At 44.5% G+C, this 26424-nt stretch overlaps 1 protein-coding gene across 1 annotated transcript; it reads right to left on the reverse strand.

The window, feature by feature from the left end:
* Positions 1-2254: 2254 nt before the first annotated feature.
* On the reverse strand, positions 2255-26424 carry LOC124031682 (protein TASOR-like). The gene is given in 22 exon segments (XM_046343243.1): positions 2255-4105; positions 4299-4433; positions 4596-4774; positions 10339-10361; positions 10363-10448; positions 10945-11104; positions 11501-11623; positions 12340-12513; positions 12516-13637; positions 13757-14064; positions 14931-15707; positions 15858-15932; positions 16048-16120; positions 16650-16759; positions 17126-17229; positions 17363-17465; positions 17985-18279; positions 19771-19862; positions 20358-20430; positions 20641-20733; positions 21033-21178; positions 25999-26424. Coding segments are annotated over 22 exon segments (5973 nt in total). The 5' UTR covers positions 26309-26424; the 3' UTR covers positions 2255-2693.

Raw genomic sequence — 26424 nt, forward strand, 5'->3', positions numbered from 1 at the left:
CTTTAAGTCCTGGCTCTGGCTGGGCAACTCAAGGACATTCAGAGACTTGTCCCGAAGCCACTTCTGCATTGTCTTGGCATTGTCTTGGCTGTGTGCTTAGGGTCATTGTCCTGTTAGAAGGTGAACATTCACCCCCAGTCTGAGGTCCTGAGCGCTCAAGCAGGTTTTCATCAAGGTTCTCTTTGTACTTTGTTCCGTTCATCTTTGCCTCGATTCTGACTAGTCAACAAGTCCCTGCATCTGAAAAACATCCCCACAGCATGATTCTGCCACCACCATGCTTCACCGTAGGGATGGTGCCAGGTTTCCTCCAGACGTGACACTTAGCATTCAGGCCAAAGAGTTCCATCTTGATTTCATCAGACCAGAGAATCTTGTTTCTCATAGTCTGAGAGTCCTTTATGAGCCTTTTGGCAAACTCCAAGTGGACTGTCATGTGACTTTTACAGATGAGTGGCTTCCATCTGGCCACTCTACCATAACGGCCTGATTGGTGGAGTGCTGCAGAGATGGTTGTCCTTCTGGAAGGTTCTTCCATCTCCACAGAGGAGCACTATCAGAATGACCATCGGTTCTTGGTCACTTCCCTGACTAAGGCCCTTCTCCCCCGATTACTCAGTTTGGCCAGCTCTAGGAAGAGTCTTGGTGGTTCCAAACTTCTTGATGGAGACCACTGTTCTTGGGGACCTTTAATGCAGCAGAAATGGTTTTGTACCCTTCCCCAGATTTGTGCCTCGACACAATCTTCTCTCTGAGCTCTAAGGACAACTCCTTCGACCTCATGGCTTGGTTTTTGCTCTGACATGCACTGTCAACTGTGGGACCTTATATAGACAGGTGTGTGCCTTTCCAAATCATATCCAATCATTTGAATTTACCACAGGTGGACTCCAATCAAGTTGTAGAAACATCAAGGATGATCAATGGAAACAGCTCAATTTCGAGTCTCATAGTGAAGGGTCTGAATATTTACGTAAATAAGGTATCTGTTTATGTTTAATACATTTCAAAAATGTCTAAAAACCTAATTTCACATTGTCATTATGGGGTATTGTGTGTAGAATGCTGATATTTTATTTGATTTAGAATAAGACTAATGTAATAGTTTTTTTTTTAAGTCAAGGGGTCTGAATACTTTCAGAAGGCACTGTATGAAGCCAATTTTATTTACAATGAAAGTGTCCTTTGACAAAGCACATTTATGGGAGCAGGATTTATGAACAGGCCTCGAAACCATGTCAGGACGAGTAGAAGCACCAGTTCTGATAGTAGGTCCACTTACTAAGGAAGCAGTCATAGTAGCGCCATAAGTCCAAATTGCAGTTCCACCAATATGTCTTTGGGTCTCTCTAGCATCATTCTGCACCTGGAAGACACTTGTTATACAAAACCTTGCAACAAATATAGCTTGCAACTTAGTTTCAACACGTCATGTACAGTGCCTTCAGAAAGTATTCATACCCCTTGACTTATCCACATGTTGTGTTATAACCGGAATTAAACATTAAAAAAAAAAAAATTATTCTCACTCATCGACACAAAAAAATCATGTTAATCACTATTATTGCACACAGAGCGAGTCCATGCAACTTATTATCTGACTTGCTAAGCAAATTTTTACTCCTGAACTTATTTAGGCTTGCCATAGAAAAAAGGTTGGATATTGTTTTAACGACACAAGACCGTTCAATGGAAACGCACCGTAGGAGGCAATTGTCACAAACTTTCTAAATGTCGACAACAAGAAACAGGTTATTCCACTTCTTCTGATATTGTCTAAAAAAAATAACCCTAGTGCTGACCTAAGCTATGTTGTATGCAGGATGTTGTGAACTGGAGAAAAAACTCAATTATTTTTGGACCATGCTCTATGTTATTCTCTCCTATGACATGGCTCTCAACCTTATCAAAGTCCCATTTATTTTGATGGGCCTACTATTGTTATACTTCTGAACCCGGCGGTTGCTAGACTCCATTAGACCAATAAGAGATGTCATTCAGATTATTGGAGGTTCATAGCACCACATACCAAATTGTTAGTATAGATTTGTAGCTCCCATCGATTGGCTTATAACGCCTCCATGACAGACTAACCCTCATATGTCCAAAAAGCTGCCAGGACAACTCGCTCATGGTTTGATCTCCAGGTGTGCAGATACAAAAAGAAAACTCAATAACAGGTGGTGACAGCTGTGGTGCATGCTTTTAGATTGCTAGTCATCATGATTATGCTAATAGTTATCAAAGCGACATATAATTTGAAACATGTTTATTTTAATAGATATTCTTCTTTGAACAACCAAGGATGTAAAAAAGAAAACCAACAGTGAAAAGTGAGTGCCTTCCACTTATGTTTTTTTTCTTTAAAAAAAAATTAGCCTGTCTCTTCCCCCTTGTTCAGAAACTGTTCTAAAACCGAAAATAACAAAAAATAAAAGGTCATTACATTTCTTGGCAATTATAAATATAGTGGTTGGAACAGGGGTCTGAAAAGGCGCACATGTAAAGAGCGTACGTTTATACACGACAGTAACGACACTCGGCACTGCCTGTAGCAAGTTTATTTGTAAAAAAAAAACCAGGATCCTTCTGTTCAGTATCAATTCAATGTGTTTATGACAAGTAAATATGTACATTCAGCTCTATCAGTGTGACGTGCCCATTACCCCCTCTCTATAATTATGATCGTCTGTTCAGGGGGAGTAGTTGTGTGAGTATGTGTAATCTGAGTAGTAATCTTGTTCACCTGGCCTGGGCCAGGGGCCTTCAGGTGGGGCTCCTCTACCTCGGCACTCCCCTAACGACCCGGGACCCATTCCCCTAGAAACCATGCTCCCGCGTTCCATACCCCCATCCATCTGTCCAGGCATGGCACCTATACAGCTGAAGCGACCATCGCTGAGTGGATGTACACTGGCCAAGCCGCCTCGACTACCTCCAGTACCTCCAAGGATTGGCAGCATTGGCCTAGCTATTGAGCCCCCCCTGGTGGCTACAGAGGCAATAGCCATGCCCGCTCCAAGGCTTTCTATACTGTTCACTGGAGTCCGGCCCCCCTGACTTCCAGGGGTACTGCCACCAGGAGTGCCTGTCCTCTCCCTCTCCCCGCTTTGGGTGAGACGGCTGTGGGAAACAGAGCCAGGCGTGGCCCCTCCCTGGCTGTTAGGTGTTCCACCTCCTAACCCCCATGGACTCTCCCCAGGCCCACTGAGTGTCCTGTCCCCCTGCTGGGTGGGGGTCCCATTAGTGCTGGAGCTGACCCCTTCCAGGTAGCCGTGCTGGGCCATTTCGCTCTGAGAATAGCCCAGGCCTAAGGAGGCAACAGCAGAGTCTGAGTATGTAAGTGCAGTGGATGGAGAAAAGGAAGAGACCTTTATGGCTGTGCTTGACAGAATGCTAGTACTGCTGGCTATAGAGAAGGATGCTCCAACACCAACTCCTGCTGCTCCAGTATCAGAGCCAGGCATCCTAAATGACTGAGACAGAGCCCCACCCAACGTGAGATGTGGTGGAAGGGGAGGCTGGGGGATGTCTGATAGGGTGAGGGGGGCCTGGCTGGTCAGAGGCCCTGTGGTGAGAGTGGAGCCTGGGGCTGTAGTAGGTGCTGTGGCTGGGTGTCTGTAGTCCTGTTCTTGGTTGCTGCTGCAGGGTGAGGCGGGGTAGGCCGGGGAGGCCGTGTAGCCGGAGGAGCCAGAGTAGGATGCCCACTGGGTGGAGGGACACAGGAAGCTCTGGTGGGGGTTGACAGCAAACGCTCCTGGCGAAGTGCTGCCTACGTCCGCCAAGCCTGCCCTCCCAACCTGGTTAGAGGCTTTGAACTGGGAGATGGCTGATTTGAGAGCAGCGAAGTCGGCCAGGTTAGTGGTGCCGCTGGAGTAAGAGAGGGAGGAGGGTGTGTGTCGGCCGGGGGTGTTGAGCTGGTCGGGAAGAGGGGGGCGGAAATCGTCTGACTCAGGTAAGGGGGGCTGCTGGGTTGCGTCCCCCATGCCCCCTCCTGTTCCCCCCTCCTGGCTTTGGGCAGGGGGCTTGGCGATAAGCTGGTTTTGGGTGTCGTCATCAGAGTCCAGCGACATATCTTCCTCTTCTACACACTCGTCATGCACTACTGAGAGAGTAGAGGGGGAGAAAAAGTGAGAGGAGAGGGGGGGACGAGGGGAAGAGAAGGAAAAGGTTATAGATTCATTCAAGTAAAATATTTCACATTTGGCCACACGTTTTTGAAAATTTTGTTCACAAATATCTTGCCATCACAAATAATTATGCATTTGAATTGTGAAGTCATTGTTCATGATACCCACCAGTAGAGGGTGGCGTGGGCAGCTCATTCAGATCACTGCAGCCAATTAGGCTGTGAAAACTTGTCATGATGTCATCGATGTTCGCTATCACGATGCCGTTCCTGGAGTACTGCAGGAACATCTCAAACCGCCTCTCTTTAGGGGCAAACAACAAAAGAGGGGTGCTCAACTGGAAAAGTAAATATTCTGATTTACAAAGAGAAAAAAAAATGCCTTATAGAGAGAGATTCTCAAAGCAGTGAGTGAGGAAGAGGATAACAAATGATAATGTTGTGAAAATTATGATGGTGGTGATACCTGTGAGGAAGATGATGTGGCGGTGCTGGGTGTGGTTAGCCTGGAGCTTGACCAGGCAGTCTAGATCAGGGGCCTGACGTGATTGGGCGTCACACTCGTGGTAAGGCAGGAACTCCACCAGGTGCTTCTTCTGATAGGCTGTTAGCAGGTTCAGAAGGGCCATGACATCACTGTTCAACCTATGAGAGGAGAGAGGGGGTGGGGATGTCTGTCTGTCGTAATCGCTCCTCTTTCACCCCAGCTGCCAAACTAACCCTGATTCAGATGACCATTCTACCCATGCTAGATTATGGAGACATAATTTCTAGATCGGCAGGTAAGGGTGCTCTTGACATGCTAGATGTTATTTACCATTCAGCCATCAGATTTGCCACCAATGCTCCTTATAGGACACATCACTGCACTCTATATTCCTCTGTAAACTGGTCATCTCTGTATTTCCCTATCGCAAGACCCACTGGTTGATGCTTATTTATAAAACCCTCTTAGGCCTCACTCCCCTCATCTGAGATATATACTGCAGCCCTCATTTTTTAAATTTCACCTTTATTTAACCAGATAGGCCAGTTGAGAACAAGTTCTCATTTACAACTGCGACCTGTCCAAGATAAAGCAAAGCAGTGCGACAAAATCAAACACAGAGTTACACAAACAAAGGTACAGTCAATAACACAATAGAAAAAACTATGTACAGTGTGTGCAAATGTAGAAGAGTAGAGAGGTAGGCAATAAATAGGCCATAGAGGCACTGGAGTAATGATGTGCAGATGATTATGTGCAAGTAGAGATACTGGGGTGCAAAAGAGCAAGAGGGTAAGTAATAATATGGGGGTGAGGTAGTTGGGTGTGCTATTTACAGATTGGCTGTGTACAGGTAGTGATCGGTAAGCTGTACTGACAGCTGATGCTTAAATTTAGAGAGGCAGATATAAGACTCCAGCTTCAGTGATTTTTGCAATTCGTTCCAGTCATTGGCAGCAGAGCACTGGAAGGAAAGGCGGCCAAAGGAAGTGTTGGCTTTGGGGATGACCAGTGAAATATACCTGCTGGAGCAGGTGATACGGGTGGGTGTTGCTATGGTGACCAGTGAGCTGAGGGGCAATTCCTAGCATAGACTTATAGATGACCTGGAGTCAGTGGGTTTGGCGACAAATATGTAGTGAGGGCCAGCCAACGAGAGCGTACAGATCGGAGTTGCGGGTAGTACATGATGCTTATTTTCAATGACGGCCTAGGAACAGTGGGTTAACTGCCTGTTCAGGGGCAGAACGACAGACAGTTTGGGATTTGAACTTGCAATTTGAACTTTCGGTTACTAGTCCAACGCTCTGACCACTAGGCTACCGTGCCGCCCCATCGCCAAAGTCAAGGATCGGTAGGATAGTCAGTTTTACGAGGGTATGTTCGGCAGCATGAGTGAAGGATGCTTTGTTGCGAAATAGCAAGCCGATTCTAGATTTAATTTTGGATTGGAGATGCTTAATGTGAGTCTCGAAGGAGAGTTTACAGTCTAACCAGACACCTAGGTATTTGTAGTTGTCCACATATTCACAAGTTAGAACCGTCCAGAGTAGTGATGCTAGTTGGGGTGGGACGGTGCGGGAAGCAATCGGTTGAAGAGCATGCACTTAGTTTTACTTGCATATAAAAGCAGTTGGAAGGAGTGTTGTACTGCATTGAAGCTCGTTTGGAGGTTTGTTAGCACAGTGTCCAAAGAAGGGCCAGATGTATAAAGAATGGTGTTGTCTGAGTAGAGGTGGATCAGAGAATCACCAGCAGCAAGAGCGACATCATTGATGTATACAGAGAAAAAAGTTGGCCTGAGAATTGAAACCTGTGGCACCCCCATAGACACTGCAAGAGGTCTGGACAACAAGCCCTCTGATTTGACACACAGAAATCTATCTGATAAGTAGTTGGTGAAGCAGTCGAGGCAGTCATTTGAGAGGCCAAGGCTATTTAGTCTGCCGATAAGAATGTGGTGATTGACAGAGTCGAAAGCCTTGGTCAGGTCAATGAAGACGGCTGCACAGTCTTTCATTGATGGCGGTTATGATATCGTTTAGGACCTTGAGCGTGGCTGAGGTGCACCCATGATCAGCTCGGTGGAGAATGGAGTGCATAGTGGAGAAGGTACGATGGGATTCGAAATGGTCGGTTATCTGTTTGTTAACTTGACTTTCAAAGATTTTAGAAAGACTTATATCCATCCTGCCCTGCCTATGACAGTTTGGGTCTAGAGTGTCTCCCCCTTTGAAGAGGGGGCTGACCGCGCCAGCATTCAAATCTTTAGGGATCTCAGACAATACGAAAGAGAGATTGAACAGGCTAGTAATAGGGGTTGCAACAATTTCGAGAAACAAGAAAATAATACAAATAAACATAAAACATGATATCATGCTGCCTGCTACTCAGGCCCAAAAGCTAGAATAGGCATATAATTAGTAAATTTGGATAGAAAACACTCTGAAGTTTAACTGTTTGAATGATGTCTGTGAGTATAACAGAACTCATATGGCAGGCAACCTGAGAAAAATATCCAACCAGGAAGTGGGAAATCTGAGGTTTGTAGTTTTTCAAGTCATTGCCTATCGAATATACAGTGTCTATGGGGTCATATTGCACTTCCTACTGCTTCCACTAGATGTCAACAGTCTTTAGAACCTTGTTTCAGGCTTCTACTGTGAAGGGGGAGCGAATAAGAGCTGTTTGTGTCAGGTGTCTGGCAGAATGCCATGAGCTAAATCATGCTCGTGGCCGTGAGAGGTAACTGCGTTCCTTTTCATTTCTAAAGACAAAGGAATTGTCCGGTTGAAACATTATTGAAGATTTATGATAAAAACATCCTAAAGATTGATTCTATACATCGTTTGACATGTTTCTACAAACTGTAATATAACATTTTTAACTTTTCATCAAAACTAAGCGATCGCGCATTGAGCATTAGGATTACTGGGCTAATCGAGCGAACAAAAATGAGGTATTTGGACATAAATGATGGACTTTATCAAACAAAACAACCATTTATTGTGGAACTGGGATTCCTGGGAGTGCATTCCGATCAAGATCATCAAAGGTAAGTGAATATTTATAACACTATTTCTGACTTTTGTGACACCTCTCCTTCTATGGAAAATGGCTGTATGTTTTTCTGTGGCTAGGTGCTGACCTAACATAATCGCAAGGTGTGTTTTCGCAGTAAAAGCCTATTTAAAATCAGACAGTGTGGCTGGCTTTACAAGACGTTTATCTTTATAATGGTGTATAATACTTGTATGTTTGAGGAATTTTAATCATGGGATTCCTGTTGTTTTGAATTTGGCACCCTGCAATTTCACTGGCTGTTGTTCAGTTCATATCCCAGAGAAGTTAAAAACCTGTTGTCCCTATAGGTTCCCATGCGGGAACTACACCTGTGCCGTTCAGCTGAAACGGTGGCGCAGGGAATACAAAAATATTATTTTAAATATTTAACCTCCACACATTAACAAGTCCAATACCTCAAATGAAAGATAAACACCTTGTTCATCTACCCAGCGTGTCAGATTTAAAAAAATGTTTTACGGCGAAAACATAGCACATATTTATGTTAGACCACCACAAAAACACAGACAATATGCAGCCATTTTGTAGAACAAAAGATACAATCACAAAAGCAGGATTAAAAGAAAACTCATTCACTAACCTTTTGAAAATCTTCATCAGATGACAGTAATATGACATGTTACACAGTACATTTATGTTTTGTTCGATAATATGCATTTTATATCCATAAATCTCGGTTTACATTGACGCCATGTTCAGAAAAATTCTCCAAAATGTCCGGAGAAATTATAGAAAGCTACGCCAGATAACAAAAATACTCATCATAAACTTTGACTAAAGATACGTTCTACATATAATTAGAAAGATACACTGGTTCTTCATGCAACCGCTGTGTCACATTTGTTTTTAACGTTACGAATTAGTTTACCATGCAATAATCTCAGACGTAACAATATTTCTCCGCTATGTTGGAGTCAACAGAAATACAAAATTACAACATAAATATTCCCTTACCTTTGATGGTCTTCGATCAGAATGTAGTGGAAGGAGTCCTACTTCAACGATAAATCGTTTTGTTTCATAATGTTCAATTCTAGTGTCCATGTAGAAGCATCTGCTAACACTTTCAGCTCAAATGCCCCAAAAATTACTTCTGGTCCAGAATAATTGTACATCAAAACTTCCAAATTACATATTACAGGTCGACGAAACTGGTCAAACTAAGTGCAGAATCAATCTGTAGGATGTTATAATCATACAGATCGAATATCATTCCAACCAGGACATCCATGTTCGTCTGAGGCCGATTGGAACAAAGGAAGCACTCTTTCCCAAGTGCGCCTTTCACGCACATGAAAATCCTTGCGACACTCACAACTTTTCACCCCATTAGGTCAAAGTTCACAGCATATGCTCCATTCCACGTTCTACTGAATGAGGACATCTAGTGGAAGACATAGGAAGTGTTTCCAGATCCATAACTTGTTGGGAAGGGAGGGGGCGATGACGTCAAAGTTGCCCCAACTTTCAGGATCCCAAAACTAGTTTGGAAGATTGCCTGCCCTGTGAGTTCTGTTATACTCACAGACATAATTCAAACGGTTTTAGAAGCTTCAGTGTTTTCTATCCAATAATAATAATAATAATATGCATATATTAGCCATTTAGGACAGATTGTTATGCAGTTCACTATGGGCACGCAATTCATCCAAAGGATGATCCAATTCATTAAGGAAATACCACCCCCTATCCTTAACAAGTTTTAAGAACAAATTATTATTTACGACGGCCTACACTGGCCAAACCCGGACGATGCTGGGCCAATTGTGCGCCACCCTATGGGACTCCCTATCACACCCGGGTGGGATACAGCCTGGAATTGAACCAGGGTGTCTGTATTGATGCCTCAAGCACTGACAAAGCAGTGGCTTAGACCGCTGAGCCCCTGTTAAAGGTCCCCAAAGCACACACATCCCTGGGTCGCTTGTATTTTTAGTTCGCTGCAACTAGCGACTGGAACAAGCTGCAACACACACTCAAACTGGACAGTTTTATCTCAAGCTCTTCATTCAAACACTCATTCATGGACACTCTTACTGACAATTGTGGCTGCATTGCGTGATGTATTGTTGTCTCTACCTTTTTGCCCTTTGTGCTGTTGACTGTGGCCAATAATGTTTGTACCATGTTTTGCGCTGCTGCCATGTTGTGTTGCTAACATGTTGTTGTCATGTGTTGCTGACTTGCTGTTATCTTAGGTCTCTCTTTATGTAGTGTTGGCTCTCTTGTCGTGGTGTTTTGAAAATCCCGACACCCGTCCCCGCAGGAGGCCTTTTGTTAGGCCGTCATTGTAAATAAGAATTTGTTCTTAAACTGACCTGTCTAGTTAAAAAAAGGTTAACTAAATAAAATAAATGCAAAAATCTTAATACATAAGATGAAAAAAAAGAAAAAGTTATTGATTGAGAGCATGATATCATGTCCTATGTTTAATAATGTTTTTTAATTTAAAAAAAATTGTTTCTCAGCGTTATAAACATCACCACTATTACTACTTTGAACCTCCCAGAAACGTCCCTTATTGGTTGATAGACTTTCTTACCAGTCTTTGTATGGGCTGGACAATGTTACTGAATGGCTTGACATAGACCTATGCAGATGGCCATGCTCAATGGTAATAGTGGAGGTAATTACTGACCTGCCCAGCTCTTTGAGTTTTTTTCTGGGACTTACAGTGGATCTTCCACTGCCAGGGGTTCTCTGGAGAGCTCTGTTCCTCTAGGAACCCCAGGAATGCCTGCAACCGGTCTGCACAGGAAACACAATAATACACAATGCATTACTGATCTGCACAGGAAACACAATAACACATTAACACACTAAACTTTATACTCGTACTGACCCCCCCCACATAAATGACATGGCTTATGCCCTTCTGCTATGTAGTCTATGAACACTTTACTAACCAGAATGTATTGTTTTATTTTATTTTACCTTTATTTAACTAGGCAAGTCAGTTAAGAACAAATTCTTATTTTCAATGACAGCCTAGGAACATTGGGTTAACTGCCTGTTCAGGGGCAGAACGACAGATTTGTACCTTGTCAGCTCTGGGTGTTTATTTTTTTGCTGAGTTTATATAGTATAGCTGCATGTTATTTCAAAATCCTCTAACGATGGCATTTATCCAACTTCATGGAAAGGACCGGTGACCGAAAACTCTAGATATTCACTCAAGATACCCACGTGACTGTTAACAATGACTGTTAAGGAGATTTTGCTGAGACCAATTTAGGCAGCTCACCGTGAGTTATGAAGTCTGGGTTGAGGACAAACTCGTCAGATACGATGAATCCTCCAGAGACAAAGAGCTCGTTGTAGGTGTGGTTCTTCACATCGTCTAGACTGTCCACTCCAGCAAAGCTCACCATGGACAGCTTCTTCAACGACACCAGGGCTGGGATCTGACAGGGGGAATGGTTCAGAATAAATAATGAAATAAGACACATACATACAGCTTTAAATTCATCCTCAACACTTAACATTAAAATGTACATTTGTGTTAAACAGAGGTAATGACCATAGCCAGAGAGTTACCGCGAGGAGCATGTCTTCCAGCTCTGCCTACATATTAAATTAATGACACTATGTTTATCTCTGTGCTGCATCCATGTTTTTTGTTGTTTTTAAAAATCTATTCCACAGGTTTTTTAGAATTTCATTATTTCAGATTTTTTTCTGGGGGGCTAATGAGAATTCTCTCTGGACAGACATTCTGTCTGGTGCCGTGGCGATGATGACTCATCCTAGCAGCCAGCCAGTCAATCAGGCAGTCAGTCAGCCGATAATGATGATGTTACCTTGTTAACGTGGGAAGAGATGTCCTCGTTCTGAATGATGATGAGCAGTTTATCCAGATTGCGGTTTTTCTCCAGGAATGTCTGGGGGTTACACTCTGTGTTACCCAGGCTCATCAAATACTCCTGTCACAGGGTGAGAGACAGAAATAAGGGCTTTAGAAGAGGATAAAAGACATCGACACACATCACAAAACCAAATTGACATGGTGAAGATAAGGGAATGAGGGAAAGAGGAGTCGTGCAATATTGTAAACAGTTTTTTTAATGGCAGTAGTGTTCTGCAGTAAAACAAGGAGAATACAATGAAGTGGGACTCTGCTCGTCTTCCAGAGGAGAAAGTTATTTTAATGATGTTTGTAGATCAACAACATGAGGGAACTCTTGACAAGTAAGTCACTGAGTGACCATTCACAATGCAGATAATGACGCAGGTTGACATTTATTGGGACAAGTCTTGTCCTGAAGGCAGAACTGAGCGATTGCAACGAGATGGGCCATCTGCAAAGTCAAAATTGGCTATATTGTAAAAATTCTCTTTTTGGTCTTAATTTAAGGTTAGGGTTAGGCATTAGGGTTAGCGGTGTGGTTAAGGTTAGGTTTAAAAGATAATTTTATGACTAGCTGTGCCAGCAAGTAGCCACTCTGCAGAGCTGCCCCCAGAACAACATTCATGATGAAAAATGCTAATCTGCGATATTTACAGTGGACAGAGAAACTTTGGATAGAGGTATTGGATAAAGGTATTGGTGAAGCGTTAGCTCAATCATTGGTGAGAAGGAGTTCATCTGTGGGCAAACATTGACAACATCGGTGCTAATCATAAGTGAGGCCTACAGTACCTTGATCTCCACACAGATGTCACTCTCCTCATCTCCAGAGTGGATGTAAAACTTGACCGTGTTCTTCTGCACGTCCTTGAAGATCTCCACCAGGCTGCTGAAAACCTCAGGCTTCAGCTGGCCTATCAGTAGTCCAGCAGCTGAGGCCGGGGTCAGGGGAGAGGGGGCTGTGAGAGGGGCTTGTTTAGGCCGGGTGGGGGTGCATTCTGGGGAGCCCATGGTGGCCTGGGAAGGGGAGTAGATCTCACACTCTGAGGAAGATGGCTCAAACTTCCTCTTCGTGGAGGGCTTCTGTGCTGCGGAGGGGTTCTTGTGTGGCTGTTTGACCGTACCAAGTTTGTGCCGGCTCTGGGAGGAAGAGGCGCTCTTATCCTGAGGGGGCTGTGCTTTGGTTTTGGGGACATGCTTGGGTGTGGGGGACGTGATGGGTACAGGGTCAGGGAGGTGGACGAGGGCAGTTGGGGGTGGAAGGTGAGGGGTGGGGGGAAGGGGAGGGATGGAGGTGAGGGAATGGGGTGGGGAAGGGAGAGTGAGAATAGGAGTGTTAGGGGTGAGGTGGATGTGATGAGGAGGTGGGGGAGAGAGGGCTTGGGAGGGGCGGGGGTGAGAGCATGTGGAGGGGGTGGCACAGTTGTGGGGGGAGCACAGAGGGTAGAACGAGCCCCATGCGCTTTAGCAGAGTCAGTGTGGCGGGGTTGGGGCACCAGTCGGCCCATCCTCTCACACAGGGTGTTGACGTGGCCCTGGACAGGGACAGACACAACATAGGGTGCCACAAAGTATGAGAAAGAGCTGTTGGGCTGCCAGGCGAGGCGCTGGGGCAGCCGTGGGGACAGCTGGGAGTTGTAGTAGATCCTCTGGGTCTCCATGAGGCCCTGGATGGAGTTGGAGAGGCAGTGGAGCCCCTGGCTAATGATGGTGTCCAAAGTGCTGGACGGCCTGGCTGGCCTCTCCACCCTGCTGTCCCTCTCTACGGAGGTTCCCCTGGCTACCCTCTCACTTTCCAGGGAGGCTCCCCTCAGAGCCCTCTCCAAGGAAGCCCCACTGGCTACCCTTTCTATAGAGGCTTGCCTCGTAACAGTCTCCCGCTCAAGGGAGTCACCACTCTGGCCTCTGTCACCCCCCTCCAGACCTCTCCTCTGCTCCAGGTGGCCGTCAGTCAGAACATCAAGGAAGGGGAAAGGTTTGTCTGTGTGAGAGGCCAGATCCAAGGTGAGTGGTGGATTTTCTGAGGTGTGGTGTTGTTCTCCTGGAGAGCCGGGGCTGAAGAGGCTGGCCAGACTGCACTCCGTCTGCTCCTAAACAAAAACCACCACCATCACCATGGTTAGTCACAATACTCCTTCACAACACCAGTGGATTCAGTACATTCAAAATGTCTGAGTCCGTACTTAATTTTTTCTCACAAACATCTCACCTCCAGGCAGTCCTGTCGGGCCTGCTCCACTCGCCCTGCGTACGGCGCTCCAGCCAGGGGCTTCTCCATGCTGGCCGTGCCCGTGGTGGGCTCCCCGTGGTCGGGCAGGTCGGTGGCGGCAGCACCCTGGGCCATGGCCTTGTTGAGGGTGGAGAGCAGGATCTTGAGCAGGCGCTGGGTCTCGTTGGCTGAGGAGGCCTGAGAGGAGTTGCCCCTGTCCCTCAGGTCAGTGTTGTAGATCCCCATACTCTCCATTACTGCTTCCAGGTTGTAGTTCCCACCCTCATCCTCCTCCTCCCCCTGGGCTACTGGGAGGACGGAGACAGTTTGGTTAGGATGGATGTAGCCTCACTTACCAGGTTTATACGGTAGGCTTCTACAGTACACACACAGAAAGGTTAGAAAGGATATTATTGACTATATAGGCCTAGATTTAAATGTTTTTACCTGAAATCAATATTTTCTCTTTGGTTGGCATATAAATGTTAAACACTATTATTATTAAACACTACTGCCCTACCAAACTTATGACTCCCTCCCACACTTGTTCTTTCCCTTATTCTTCAGTCTTGCACACACCGACACCCCGACTCCCACACCAACTCACTCATTCATTCATTCTCTCATACAATATTTTTTTTAAATTTTTACCCCGTTTTCTCCCCAATTTCGTGGTATCCAATTGTTTTTAGTAGCTACTAGCTTGTCTCATCACTACAACTCCCGTATGGGCTCGGGAGAGACGAAGGTTGAATGTCATGCGTCCTCTGATACACAACCCAACCAAGCCACACTGCTTCTTTAACACAGCGTGCATCCAACCCGGAAGCCAGCCGCACCAATGTGTCGGAGGAAACACCGTGCAACCTTGGTTAGCGCGCACTGCGCCTGGCCCGCCACAGGAGTCGCTGGTGCGCGATGAGACAAGGACATCCCTACCGGCCAACCCCTCCCTAACCCGGGCGACGCTAGGCCAGTTGTGCGTCGCCCCACGGACCTCCCGGTCGCGGCCGGTTACGACAGAGCCTGGGCGCGAACCCAGAGTCTCTGATGGCACAGCTGGCGCTGCAGTACAGCGCCCTTAACCACTGCACCACCCGGGAGGCCCCTCTCATACAATATTTTGCTCCCTCCCACACCATCCCGCTCTCTCACACACACGTCACAGGCTCACCTCTACTGGGCTCTCCGTTGCGGAAGTGGGCTCCCCGTAGATATTTATACATGGCTCTTGATTCGTCCTCCTCTAGTTTTCTCTTCAGGCCGTGGGGGCCCTCCCAGGACCCATCATCACCCCCCTCGTCCCTCTCCTTCTCCCCTGGCTCCTTCACAAGGGCCTTCTTATGCAGCTGGATCAGCTTCAGAAGCTGTTTCATCTTTTCCTTATCATAATCACTCTGGGCTAGCCTGGACCTCTGGGGAGGGGCCCCTGTCCTTGCTGCAGCCCCGTTAGAATGAGCCTGGGTCTGGGAAGGCCCACCTCTCCTCCTACTGCTACTGCTCTCTGGAGGCTGCCTCTCTGGTCTGTCCGACCCTCCTGAGCCCCCCCAGTCTGACACAGGGCTGTAGTCCGTGGTGGTGGGTGCCGGGGCAGACGGGGGCTGGTTGATCCTGTCCATCATGTCCCTGGCCTTGATAATGGGGAGGACGTAAGCCGAGGAGGGACCATGCAGGTAGGAGCGTAGCAGACCCTCCATGTTGGATTTGGGCCGGGGCGCGGGGTGCATGCTGCCCCTCTCATCCAGGTTCTGTTGGTACTCTGGGACAAGGAAGGCCCTGACACTGTCCCTCCTGGTCAAGTAGTCTAGGGCCTGGCGCTCCACCCCGGTGCTGAGGTGCTTGATGTCGGGGGTGGAGCGCATCTTGAGCAGGGCGTAGTGCAGGGCTGGGATGAATGGTTCCATGGAGACCAAGAGGGGGGGCTGAGGCTCAGATGTCAGGGGCTCCTGCTCTGGGGGAAGAATGACAGCAAGGACATGGTCAATGGCGGTAGTGGTTAAAAGTGCATAAGGTGCACATAAAAGGCTCTTACTAGAAATCACATATCAAGGAGAAATAAGCTACAACTGTGGTTTGAAGAAGGATCTTTTAGAATACTTACTGTACTTAATGACTCCCCGGGACTCCTGAAAGATAAACAGTGCCTGCAGGCTCTTTTCAAACCGCCCCTGTCGTTCTAGAATACACAAAACAACTTCCTCGGTAATAACCCACACAAACAACATGTCAGATCAGTTGAGAAATGAGAGGTGAGAATGAAAAAGACGTGATAAGAGATAGACAAGACGTACCCTTGGGATTGACCATCTGAGTAGATGACAAGAGGAAGAGAAAGCCTTTATCAAATAAAGGCTTCAGTAGCACCTACACGGGAGGAAACGAGACGTTAACATTCACTACATCTAAACAAACACTTTACATACATACACTGCAGCTGTGCAACACTATTCTTGACTTAACATTACAGCATTGGAATTACCTGATTCTCATTAGCTCTACCGATTAAAAACATATGGGGAACAAATGACATCGCCCCTTCTAGGGAATTGAACAATTTAGCTGCTCCACATTTCAAAAGTCATGGGGGACCAAATGGAAGACTGGGAGGATGTACTGTGTGACACTATGATCCATCCCCGCATCCCCTTCCCCACTCCTTTTCTTGTCTTTATGTGTAACCATTCAACTGTGACGTGATGTTCTTTAATCACTTGTCGTCCCCTGCACAGTCTCCAACCCTTATATGTGTTTGTACATTGTCAGTTGTTATTTTTATGTCCCGTTAAGGATTTTTGCTGATGTAAGGTACATTTCATTGAATTGTAAATATACAATTCTGTATGATCTATCTTGATTAAACATCCGCCAGAGGGACAGTCAGGGAGTGACTCACCATCCTCTCTCTCTCCAGTTTGTGTATTAGTCCTGATAAAGTGCTGGTGCTCGCTTTTCCCTTCCCATCCACCACCTCAAACAGGCTGCAGTACATCCCACACTTTAGCACTGAAACACACACACACACTTTGGTAAAAATAAAAAATAAAACACCTACACAGTGATATCAAGACTCCGGGTGACAGTTCCTACATTGTTGTTAGTCAGATTCAGTGTTGTTGTTGCTGTTGCCATTCTATAGCAGGGGTGTCAAACAATGACTCAAACCAAATCAAAATGTTTTTTTTTTATGTTGATGGCAAAGAAATATGTATTTTCAGTGTGGCCTCTCTGGACCTCGTTGAAGACCAAATGAGGCCCCAGGGGCAAAATTAGTTTGACACCCTCGTTCTATGCCTATGTACTGCTGTCTTCGTCAGAAAATAGATGAGCCAAACTAGGAGTAAGGCTATAGAGGTATGGAGTGTTTCTGACCTTCTCGTGTTCCGCTGTAGGTGTCCCAGGAAAACAGAACAGAGGGAATCTTCCTCTTCACCTGGTCCAGCTGCATCCCTATACTCATCTCCAACTTCTCCGCTCTGCAAATAGAACACACACACCCGTTAATCTACTTATTATATAACTTAATGTTTATTAACTATGAATTACAACTGACAGCCATGTTTTAGTTATAGAAATAAATATGTGTATAGATAATAAAGGGGTACTCACAGTTTGAAAGGGAGGAAATGGCGTGTAGAGCACAGACACACCTGGCACAACTCCTGTCCCTTGTTCACCAGCGGCCCACTCCACACAGTGTAGCTACTCCTCTCTGACAGGCAAATTAAACTTTATTTAAAGTGCATTCAAAACACTTTACATTTGCAATAGAAACAATGGCCCTAGTCACAGGTTAAATATGGACATAGTCAGCCAACATACAAGCTTGCTATCAAACTACATGCTACAATACCTACTTAAAAACAAACATTGGCACAGACAGTTTTTAATTTTTTATTTAACTAGGCAAGTCAGCGAAGAACAAATTCTTATTTTCAATGATGGCCTAGGAACAGTGGGTTAACTGCCTTGTTCAGGGGCAGAACGACAGATTTTAACCTTGTCAACTCTGGGATTCGATCTTGCAACCTTTCAGTTACTAGTCCAACGCTAGTAACTGCTGCCCCACACATGCATACACACACAACATACGCACTATACATGCACATGGATTTAGTACTGTAGATATGTGGTAGTGGTACAATACTTTCACCTCTACAATTACTAAATCCTTCAGTACAAACACATTAAAGCAGTGAGATAATGTGAAAAAGAAGAAATGGGAGCGTACTTCTGCTTCCTCCTTCACAGACAGTGCTGTTGAACCTGTGTGCAGCCATAGGTGCAGCAGCAGACTCCTTGCCTTTGTACTGGAAGGACACCACAGCGTATGGACACACATGCCTGGGCCGAGACTTGATCTCATCAAAAGCAAACTCATAGAAATACTGCTGCGTGAGCTCAAAGGCCCTGTATGACAGCAGGGAAGTGACCCGTGTGGCGTTCTTAGAGACATGACAGTCAAACTTGGGCGTGGGGTCCAGTACACTCTTGGGCATGTTCTCAAAGATGCTCTTCAGCCGGCCCTGAGGGACAAACACACTTAATGGGTTACAGATAAATATAATTTAAACTGGTGTGGTATACAGGCTGGTATATGTTGCAGGGATGCAAACTGGTGAGGGCCCAAAAAGGCGACACTTTCTTTTGCATTGAAACATGCAATCTAGGGGGAAATGCATGTTTTAAATAATTAAACAATGAATATGATCTTCAAGATCAGTCTCTGTGTGTAAAATAAAAAGTGGTTAATGTGAACACAGCAAAAAAAAAATGAAAGCAATCCAATGTTATTTGTTGCTTATACTTTACTGCAAATGACACAAGTCTTGAGAAAAAAACAATACACTAATATGGCAGTTAGCCATGACAGGCTTTATAATAGAAGGCTTATGACCACACACACATCTAAATATTGCACTTGGGGGGGAAAAATCTTAAAGTAGAAATAGAATGAAACAAACAGGCATTCTATTTTTGCTCTATTATAGTGGCCTCTATTGATCAAGTGCACAAGGTGAAAAAATAATGTTTACCGAGTAAAACATTTAACAATCCCACCCTTACTCACACACAAGTGTTACTGTCAAGTTCAACACAAAAGCAATATCTTTGGGCTACACATTATTACATTGTACACTTTCTGCCTGTGGACATACATCTGTTCTACAATGTGCCAGCAGAGCATGATACCCTTTGTTGGCATAATTGATCTCTTTCAGGCAGAGTACACCTGGCATACCCCTTTTAATCCACTTTATTGAAAAAGAGGGAACGTGTGTGTGCGGTTCCTTTCACTTCTATAGTGGCATCCAGCTTAAGCCAGGCCCAGCTCCAGCGACACTTCATCCCTGAATCAACTTGTTTAACAAGCAACTCATCATTTGCAACTAACTCTCTCATTCTGAAAATGAACCACATGCATTAGACGGAAAACATAATTTCACAGATAGTAGTTTGTTCGTTAGCTAGTTAACAGTTCAGATTGCCTGGGTCCAGTGAGCAACTAACGCGTTATAACTTGAGGAATGGCAAGGAGTCGTTTACCAGTTAATACTATAATGAATTGGTTAGGTTACTAACGCTTGCGCATCTGATGTTATAACCTTAGTTAGCTGTCTTGACTTTATTAGCCAGCTAATTTTCACACCATAAACTCAATTATTTGGTCAGTTGGCTAATGTTGCTCAACATTTCTCTGGCTAGTTAACGGAGAATTCGATCCAGCTAGAAAGATACTTTACCCCCCCCCCCCCCCTTGGATACAGCCAGTATTGCTCCAAACGCGTATCACTCGTTTGCTTACAGCCAGTAGTGATCGAAAGCACCCCCAAAAAAACTTTTCTCATCGGATCTACACGAATCGCACAGGTTACCTATTTTGGATTCAAAACGGGGAATTTTGCCGAAAGGTGATGTTGGTTGCACTCAACGCTAGGCTGTAGCAATGTAAGCAACTATTTTCTAGGTATTCATAAGATACATATAGTTTCAAGTTAGATAGGACATTTATTTACCCTCATGACTTTAAATACAACAATGTCTCCACAGGTTCCTGCTTCAAACGGGTTCATTTGAAGCAAATCAGAGAATTTGGACAGATAAACACCTGAAATGACAAAACAAAAGTAATGTCAAGCACAAACTAATGAGACAAAAACAATTCATAAACAACTTTCACTTTTGGCAAATCTAATTATGTGTGTGGGCTAATATTTTATGACTGAGGTTTGAGGCAGTGTAGTTTATGTATTGTAATAAATATTTCCACAATACTCAGCTGTTGCTAGGTCATGTATTGGGTATCGTCTCATGTAGCTGTATCTGGTAGAAATGCTAAGCAGTCCATCAGTGGACAAAGCTGCCCTTACTGTGCTGAGGCATAGTCATTGAGTCATTAAGTCATTAAACTTGTTCAAAAGGAGATCAACTTCAAACTGACATACACCAGGCCCAAAAACACAAGTGCATTAGCGAGAAAAGCTGTCCTTCCTGAGTCCAATCCTTAGAAGGTGAACAGCACAAATTTGACATTTGCAAACTCTCCTTAAAAACAACATAATGCATGACATTTGGTAATAAGTACACAGGCGCACACACTCACCCATTGCTGGATTTCCGAGTGCAGTGATCCTAGAGTGTCCCACGGACAGACCCTTCTCACAAATCAACGGGAGCTGGAAAAAGTAATTCACAAATTATAAGTCAAAAAAGAAAGAAAAATGGTTTTAAAGGAAAACCAGGAGTAAAGTAGCAAAACTCAGATTGTAGACCTAATGCATAATCCAAAGATCCAGACTTCACTGTAGCAGCAACATCAGATCAGAGTAGTAAATCAATGAGCTGTACCACACGCCCTGGTGAGGCAGGCAGGCCCTCAGGCTCACCTTAGACTTGTCTGGGAACATGAAGCAGTAGGACTCCACCAGCTCTGGGTCTGTACGGCCCTCCTGCTTTAGCTCCCTCCTCTTCTCAATGAACTGGCACACACACAGGAAACCATGGCATCATGAGAAAAGATGTGAGCACAGCAATATAAAGGGGACACTGGTTTTGTGGGTGGGTGAAGGAGATATGAAGTACGTATTTGTTATTGGTCATGTAAAATTATCAATTAGTATTTTGGGCCAGTCTGGGGACAATATCAGCAGTGAGTAATGTGTTTTGTTTGAACATTAGGAAGTGGAGCTGTTGCAAAACTTCAAATATCATCTAACATCTTAGCATTGACAACAGCCAGAGGCTAACTGGGGGGGGGGGGGGGGCTTGCTGATGCTACCTCTTTTTCCAGCAGCTCATTGTGAATGAGCCTGGCCTTGCTGTAGGAGAATGTCCCTCTAGACGATGCATCCAGGTAGGAGGAGGACAGAATCTTCACAAGGCACTCAAACTCCCGGGAGTCAGGGGGCAAAAACTGGTACAGGCCTAGGAGGAGAGAAGCAGTAGATTAGTGTTTGGGATGTGGTTGACACAAAATAGAACAGGATGACGTTGTTCATTTGTATACATTCTTACTTTTAAGCATTCAATAGGCTACTTTCTGGGTATCTGGTCAGTTTAAACTGTCAAAAGGGATTAGTAAGTGTGTTTAAGAGGGGGCAGACTTGGAAAAACATGTTTCACACTGTAATGACAGTTCTTTACAGAATCCCATTTACTGATTTGGGAATAGCATAGCAGAGCTGGCATCACGCATATGCATTCTGAACAGCTTGCCCCTACATCTAAGCACTTTATGGAGATGTCAAGAGATTAGACAGGTATTAGCATTATGCTTAAACCACCTTCCCTCTGAGTGACAAGGTGGATTTTTCTTCTCCGTATTGCTTAGACACAAGTGCCTAGAGGGTCGATCTGGGATTGGGCACATAAGGGTTGTGGAGGTGGTGTTGTGTGAGTAATGCTTGGAAGCACTGCAGAATATCAGGATGGTGCTGCAGCATAATCAGGATGAACTATATTTCCTTACAATGACACCACACACGCACACATGCCTACTGACGCCACACACACTTTCACACTCACAACATACGCAGCTGCTACTGCTGCTCCACATACACTACTGCTACAGCTCAGTCCATCTATCCCGTTGCCTTGTTACTTCATTGCTACCTATATGTACCTCAATAACCTCGTACTCCTGCATCTCAACTCAGTACTGGTACTCCCAGTATATAGCAATGTTATTTTTGCTTGTTGTTATTCGTTGTGTTTTACAGTATTCCTCGTGTTGCTATTTCATCTTTAATTCTTTGTTGGTAAAGGACTCATATGTAGGCATTTCAGTGTCTACACCTGTTGTTTCCGAAGCATGTGACAAATACAATTTGAGGAGAGGTTTAATAAATTGCCAGGTATGGAAAATCGCATTGGGCAAATAATATGGCAAGAAATGGCATTTGGGATCCAGAGTTGGGGTCAATTCATTCCGTCCTATTCTAAAATGGAATGTCATTGCTATGAGGAATGTCCCATGTCCAATGGAAATGGAATTGACCACAACTCAGATGTTCACAGAACACGAGGTCAGTATGATAGACAACATATCAAAACATCAACAGACATACCCCAACTATACAAGATGGTTATTACACTAAAGAGCTTCACTTTCCGAAATGGTTGCCATTGTTAAGAGTGATAGGATGGGGCTGACTGTAATGCGGACCACTACCAATAGCAATTCCCTATCTTCAACTAATGCTACTTCATCAGATCACCAAATGACCCTACCACCCTATATTCAATATTTATGCAAAAATGGCCAAGATCTCTCAAGGCACTTTGTGCTCAATTATGATGCTGATGAAATATTTTCAAACAAGTTTCATCCTCCAGTCTATTTTCCAACAGAGCTGGCATCACGCATATGCATTCTGAAAATTGGTCAATTGGCTATTTAGTCACATAATGCATGGGACATATCCATCAAGCAATAGGCTAGATTCTAGATCCAACATCAAATGAGAATTCATGTACAGTGGGGCAAAAGTGAAGGTCTTTTAAAGGAGTATGCCAGCACATTTGTTCGGTTAGGGTAAGCGCCAGCCGAACTGAAGCTTGCTGACGCCAAAAAAGGTTGATGTAAAAGCCAATAACAGCGCAGTAACCCATCTGAATAATGAACTAGCCTAGATAGCTAGCTAATACCAAAACAGTCCTTGGCAGCTTCTCCCAGTATGGCTACACTCCTGGATTGCCAATGGGTTCACTATTTCGAGTGAGCACGGGAATAAAATTAGAGTCTGGACTTATCTTCACAGATTTGATACCGATTATGGAAGACAAGGGACGACGGCTGACTATCTTTGAAGCTTCACTGAAGGGCCATGGTAACCAGTCTAGATGGGTGTAGTGTTTGTGCAACCGAGTGGACTTCACCACTATAGTAATTTTCCACCAAAAAGCCTTCAAATTGGGTCCTCGGCTGAATACCATCATCAAAACTACTTTTTCTCTCCACATCAGCCTGTGTAGACCCAAGGAATATGGAGGCTTGATAGGCAGTTGGCTGATTAATCAGACTATGATACAGAATTAAATTGGTATATAGCCTGAAACATAGAAGTGCAAAATCATGGAAATGTTCCTTACAAGACAGAATGTTTACATGGTTTTGCATGTCCAGCTGAAGGACCAACCGCACAGACAACCAGTTTAATTTGATTAAACATTCTTGTAAGAAACATTTCCACAATTTTGCACTCCTGTTTCAGACTGTATACCAATTCAATAGCGGAAGTGCTCAAAGATGGCGGCCCCAATGCATTTACCACAAATTCCTTGTTTTGCTAAGTTCTCAGTTACTCTTTTTATGTTTGGTCATTAGCAGAGTATGCGTGATTACAATTTTAGCTTCAAGACGCGGCCAATTTGAAAATCTAAAAAGTAGATTGTGTGGATTTATTGAACCATATCGCATGCCATAAAACTCAGTAGATGGTGCTAAAACAAAGACTTATCGGAATTCTGCCATCTTTATGCACGTTATCCATTGTATCAGTCGGGAGAGGCTATACGGACACGCCTAGTGCCAAAATTGATGACGTATGTTGCACAACTGAGAGTCAACTGGAGACAAATGGATTCGGTTCAGTCAGTCGTCCTGATGAGCCCTTCCCAGATATAGTTTATGCTGGCTAACTGGCAACCACAGAAGCATGACGCTAGTTCAAACTTGTCAAAGAGAGTGAAGTTTATTTCGATGGGTGAGGGAAAAATAACTTTGCCAATTAGCTAACATTACAGAAAGCCGGTGTGAATGACAGTACAACGGTGTTGTATCGAGGTGCAATTCTCAGATGCTTCCCACTGGGCAGCTGTATCATTTATTTGTATTTAACATTTATTTAACCAGGAAAGTCAGTTAAGAACAAATTCTTATTTACAATGACAGACTACCCCAGCCAAACCCTAACCCAGGTGATGCTGGGCCAATTGTGTGCCGCCCTATGGGACTCCCAATCACAGCCGGTTGTGATACAGCCAGGGTCTGTAGTGACGCCTCTAGCACTGAGATGCAGTGCCTGCTGCATCACTTGTGGTAGCTAGTGGCCAATTTGTTCCATCCCACTTGATTTTATTTATAGTGGGATAGCAGCCTACATGAGAAATAACTTGTAATATTTATAGTAACCATCAGAATGTCACCATCAAATGGGGAGAGTTTGCACCCGCTTGCCGGGCACTGCTGTCCTGCAGTACGGAGTGGAGGTTAGCTAGATCAGAGATGGAGAACTCAGATTTTTTTTTTTTTTATAAATTAGGAGTCGGGGTCTTATTTTACTGTTGAGAGCTAAGATAGTAGAATACACAAGGTGCAATTTCAAAATTTGGTTGTGCATCAGCAGTTTCTCTCTTATGTCAATCAAATAGTTCAGGTCAGCTAAAATGTTTTTAGATTGGTAAATTAGTCTAGCCAGCTATCTAAACTTGTATTAATAATGGTCGAATTCTGACCGCAGACCCCCATTGATTTTGTTAGTCACTCTCTCACCCTATGGAAAAATCTGTAGAATTGCCAGAAATGTGCTTTAAAACTGACAACCATTCTCTCCACCCCATAAAATTAGTCAAAGAAAAGTTGCAGTGTAGAATTGCGGCAAACTTACTTCAAAAGTACATTCTCCACACGCCATGACAAAATGTGTAGAATTGCAATAAATTAACTCTAAAATAAAAAAAATCTCTGTAAATGTTTTGCTCGCATGGTGGGTGAAGGGGAGGCCCAACAAAAGGCTAGGAACAGCTCTGATTGCATGTGTGGGTACAGACCCACGAGTCACTTTGACCCCTCATGATGAACTGAGTAGCCCCCTATCCCCAGGTAGGGTAGTGGTTAGAGTATTCGGCCAGTAACCGAAAGGTTACTGGATCAAATTCCCAAGCTGACAAGATAAATAAAATTGTTCTGCCCCTGAACAAGGCAGTTAAGCCACTGTTCCCCTTCATGCCGTCATTGTAAATAAGAATTTGTTCTTTAAACTGTTAAATAAATGAACATTTAAAAAGTTGCCCATCACCGAGCAAGATGGTGTAGCCAATATCAGGCCAGGATAACAGCTAAAGCATATTTATTTTAGTGATTTTCACCAAATGGCTTTGCTTCTTGAAAGTCAAATATCTTGAAACTCTGACTGAGGATATGCAAAACATTTTGGGACTGTATCAACAATGGACTAACGTCAACAAAAAAAAACAAAAAAAAAAAGTTTGGATTTTCCCTTTATAATCTGTTTTCTTTTATTTATTTGAAATACTCTGACAAACACGGAAAGTTTCTGAACACTCGAAGTCCCACCTCCGGCAGATAAGTCTCACATTCACGCTGAAGTTTCTAGCCACACGGGGCTCATTATGACTGACTGAACCGAATCCGTTCGTCCCCACTCAACTCTCGCTGCGCGTCATACGTCATCAATTTTGGGCACCGGGAGTATCTGTATAGTCCCTCCCTTATCAGTCTGATTAATCAGGCAAGATGGGCTGCGTCTCTTCACGTGCTTCCCTCCTTGCGCCTGGTCCGAAACTTACCTGCAATGCTGACCGAGTACGGGAACCGATATTAAGTTAACAAAGGCAATAACGAGGTTTGCGCGCAATAAACTAGCTACCCTCTGCAGATGGATCACATTTAATTATGTCAACCATCTAAATTCAGCCGGTAGGGAACGCGGGTTTGCAACATGCTGCACTTGAATTATGACACAAGGCAGCCTCTGTTGGAAATAGTAGAGAAAGGGCACAACCTTTCCGTTCCTTAATCTTCCTCGGTATCTGAAAATTTCTCCTTGGCAACTGTTCAGCCGGTCTCTGGCCGGGTAGCGGTGAATTATTGGAGCTTCTTGTGTCCGTGTGCCCGCTCCTCCGCCGCTCAGATGCTTCTTGTTCCGGCATTATACGGTCTTCACATCCAGTCTGATCGCCATTTTGGTTGGATGTGGCCGAGATGGCGGCTGACCACGAATTTTTCTTGCTTTCTCCGCTCTCCACGTCGAGCTCGCCGGTCTTCAGACACTGTATGTCCGTTTTTCTCTCCACTTTGGAGTTCAGGGCCATTTTTCAGGCACCGTGAGCGTCTTTCGCGGGCAATGTAGTTGGTTACTGCGCCGCTTCACTAACACACTCTCCTTCTCACCCTGTCTCCGCCATTGTGAATGACGTATGCCTTCTTC

This window comes from Oncorhynchus gorbuscha, linkage group LG03 (genome assembly GCF_021184085.1).
Source record: "Oncorhynchus gorbuscha isolate QuinsamMale2020 ecotype Even-year linkage group LG03, OgorEven_v1.0, whole genome shotgun sequence".
Lineage (NCBI taxonomy): Eukaryota > Metazoa > Chordata > Actinopteri > Salmoniformes > Salmonidae > Oncorhynchus > Oncorhynchus gorbuscha.